Source organism: Sinocyclocheilus grahami, unplaced genomic scaffold (assembly GCF_001515645.1).
Source record: "Sinocyclocheilus grahami isolate Dianchi unplaced genomic scaffold, SAMN03320097.WGS_v1.1 scaffold3622.1, whole genome shotgun sequence".
NCBI lineage: Eukaryota > Metazoa > Chordata > Actinopteri > Cypriniformes > Cyprinidae > Sinocyclocheilus > Sinocyclocheilus grahami.
In genome coordinates this window covers 9218-11585 of record NW_015508715.1, presented here as the reverse complement: position 1 = coordinate 11585, position 2368 = coordinate 9218, and the positions used below count along the sequence as shown (strand labels likewise).

The 2368-nt window shown below is 39.1% G+C and overlaps 2 protein-coding genes across 2 annotated transcripts in view; one reads left to right on the top strand and one right to left on the bottom strand.

Moving 5' to 3' along the window:
- Nucleotides 1-1320, bottom strand: part of LOC107576391 (intraflagellar transport protein 88 homolog) — a 4600-nt gene extending 3280 nt beyond the window's left edge. Inside the window, exons 1-5 of the mRNA XM_016262575.1 lie at nucleotides 1111-1320; nucleotides 659-745; nucleotides 512-574; nucleotides 357-416; nucleotides 7-27 (exon numbers count right to left, since the gene is read on the bottom strand). Coding sequence (XP_016118061.1) covers nucleotides 7-27; nucleotides 357-416; nucleotides 512-574; nucleotides 659-745 — 231 coding nt within the window. The 5' untranslated portion in view covers nucleotides 1111-1320. The remainder of the gene's footprint in view (nucleotides 1-6; nucleotides 28-356; nucleotides 417-511; nucleotides 575-658; nucleotides 746-1110) is intronic.
- Nucleotides 1321-1448: 128 nt separating this feature from the next.
- LOC107576390 (lambda-crystallin-like) overlaps nucleotides 1449-2368 on the top strand; it is a gene marked incomplete at its 3' end in the record, with an annotated part of 10126 nt that continues 9206 nt past the window's right edge. Inside the window, exons 1-2 of the mRNA XM_016262574.1 lie at nucleotides 1449-1602; nucleotides 2121-2228. Coding sequence (XP_016118060.1) covers nucleotides 1562-1602; nucleotides 2121-2228 — 149 coding nt within the window. The remainder of the gene's footprint in view (nucleotides 1603-2120; nucleotides 2229-2368) is intronic.

Here is a 2368-nt window from a genome sequence, read left to right as displayed (position 1 = left end):
CATAGCAGTGCCAACAGGCATCCGAGACTAGATATTAACATCAGACATATATAGACATAAAAGGAAAACAAACAGCATCAATATACTACCAACATCTGGCAAACAGCTTCACAGTCCCTCATCGAAACATGAAATTAATTCAATAGTCAACCAGAAATGTGTTTGCTTTCCTAGCTATTTGATTTGACCGTCCTGAATGATTCTGACCGTATAATCTTTCACCTCTTGGAGACCTTCACCTTTCCTGCCCTGACAGCTGTCTTCCTGATTATGAGACATTGCACATTCTAACATGCTATCATTCTAACTTAAGCTATTGAATTTTCATTCAGTGTAAATCCATATGCTTTACTTACCCCATAAGCTGTTCCAATCGGTCGCCCTCCAATGGCAGTGCCAGGATATTTTGCGGTCATCTAAAAATATTTAATAAATAAATGTAGTGTCTATTATTTCTGGTGTGCTTGACGTTTTATACAGCAGCTTAATCAGCAGGTGCAATATAACTTACTGGTGGTCTTCTGCCATGACTAGTCCTGACTGCCTGCTGAAAGCCCTCATCATTGTGAAGGTCCTGCAGGGACAGGAAAATCATGATGCATAAAAGCAAACTATGAAATTCAATAAATGCATGTCTACGGTCTAAGTATTTGTGCACCTCTCCGTCAAAAGTCGGATTGTAATCATTGTAGCCAGTATACAAATCATCCTCCTCTTCCTCTGGGACAAGATGCACGTTGTCCATCTGAAACACAACAAAAACTCATGCAAGTCTTTTGATGTGAATGCTATATTTGTCAATATGTTTAATAAATAGGCAAATTACAATAATTTAAGAATATAAGGCTAATGCCTTTTTCAGGCAACAATGGAGACACTTTATCCAAACTATACAGTGAGAACATCTATAAAACAAGAAAGAAAAGAAGCAACTCTTACAACTTGTAGGCATTATTTTGAATAAATATGCGAGTTACTCTTTAAAAACCATCGCCTGACAACACAGATCACAAGTTCGTCTGCACGGCTAGTTCGCGGCCATACCACGTATCTCGTACACAATGTAACTGCCAACATCTGAGGTTTGTGAATTATGATAGTTTCACTTACCTGGTTAGCAGTTCAGTTTGCTTTCTGAAAAAAAGTGCAAATTAATAGCCGTATTAAATAGAAATATCCCGAAAACCCATGTATGTAGCCCAACAGCAGCTAGAGCTCGCTAACTACGCTGTTGAGCAACACATCGGTCGTTGCTAGGATACAGAGACGGATTGCCATAGGCTACACACTGGCGACTTAACTCTGTTTCGCTATTGGTTATTTTATTGATTATATTTGCGTCTGTCTTTTTAATATTACATTTCTAAATGCACGTATGATCGTCTTCTGCGCTCCAAACCAAGGAATTATCCTACTGTAAAAGTCCTGATGTATTTTGGCGCGTGCGAGACGCCGTAGCTCCGCCCGTCTTTCGTGCGCATAGCCTGAAGTCTGGTGATATTGGGGTTCCTGTAAAGTAATGTTAGCTGACTGAGTTTTGACATTTGTAAACGAGACTGCGATGGCTTCATTAAAAGGGAAGATTATTACCGTTGTCGGAAGGTAAGAGTTACCTTGTTTAAGTCAGTCTGTCAATTTTGGCAGACATGTTCCTGAGATTGCACAAGAGAATAGCTGAGTGGACTTTGAACTGTACTGTGATAGTGTTTATGAATAGATGTATTACTCCATATCAGAATAGTGCATGTGAAAAAGGAACAGTGCAATGATTTATGACCAAAATAAAATGAGCACGCGAGTCGGTATTTGCGCTTATTTTACCTTTTGGGTAGGTTTGTCATGTGCAAATAAGGTTATTGACGTTGAAGGTTATTATTCTGACTATTTTACAGGATTTTTTTTTCATGCATGGGCATCAAAGTCTTTAGACTTTGAATTAATATTTGTCCTGCAATAAAGTTCTTTGCAATATTAAAGTTTCTGTTTAAGTAGTCTCAGACATGTTCCTAATTTTGGTGTGTAGATAATGCATTGGTTTTCACTAATGTTTTCTCTTTATATTTGACTTTTTTACAATGCTGTCTCTTTTTCCTAATTGTATGGTATGTGGCATCATAAAGTGGGCTGATCGGCCGCTCCTGGGCCATGGTGTTCCTGAGTGGAGGATACAAGGTCAAGATCTATGACAACGAACCAGGACAAGCATCAGGGGCCATCACAGAGATCAGGTCAGTGGAAAACAGGAAAGAAAAATGACCTGTTGACCCTTCAGTCAAATTCTCTCCCTTTAGCATCACTGCTCAACTTTTGTCTGAGCAGGTTTGGGTCCCATTTTGAGGGCACAACCTACATAAACCAATGATCTGAG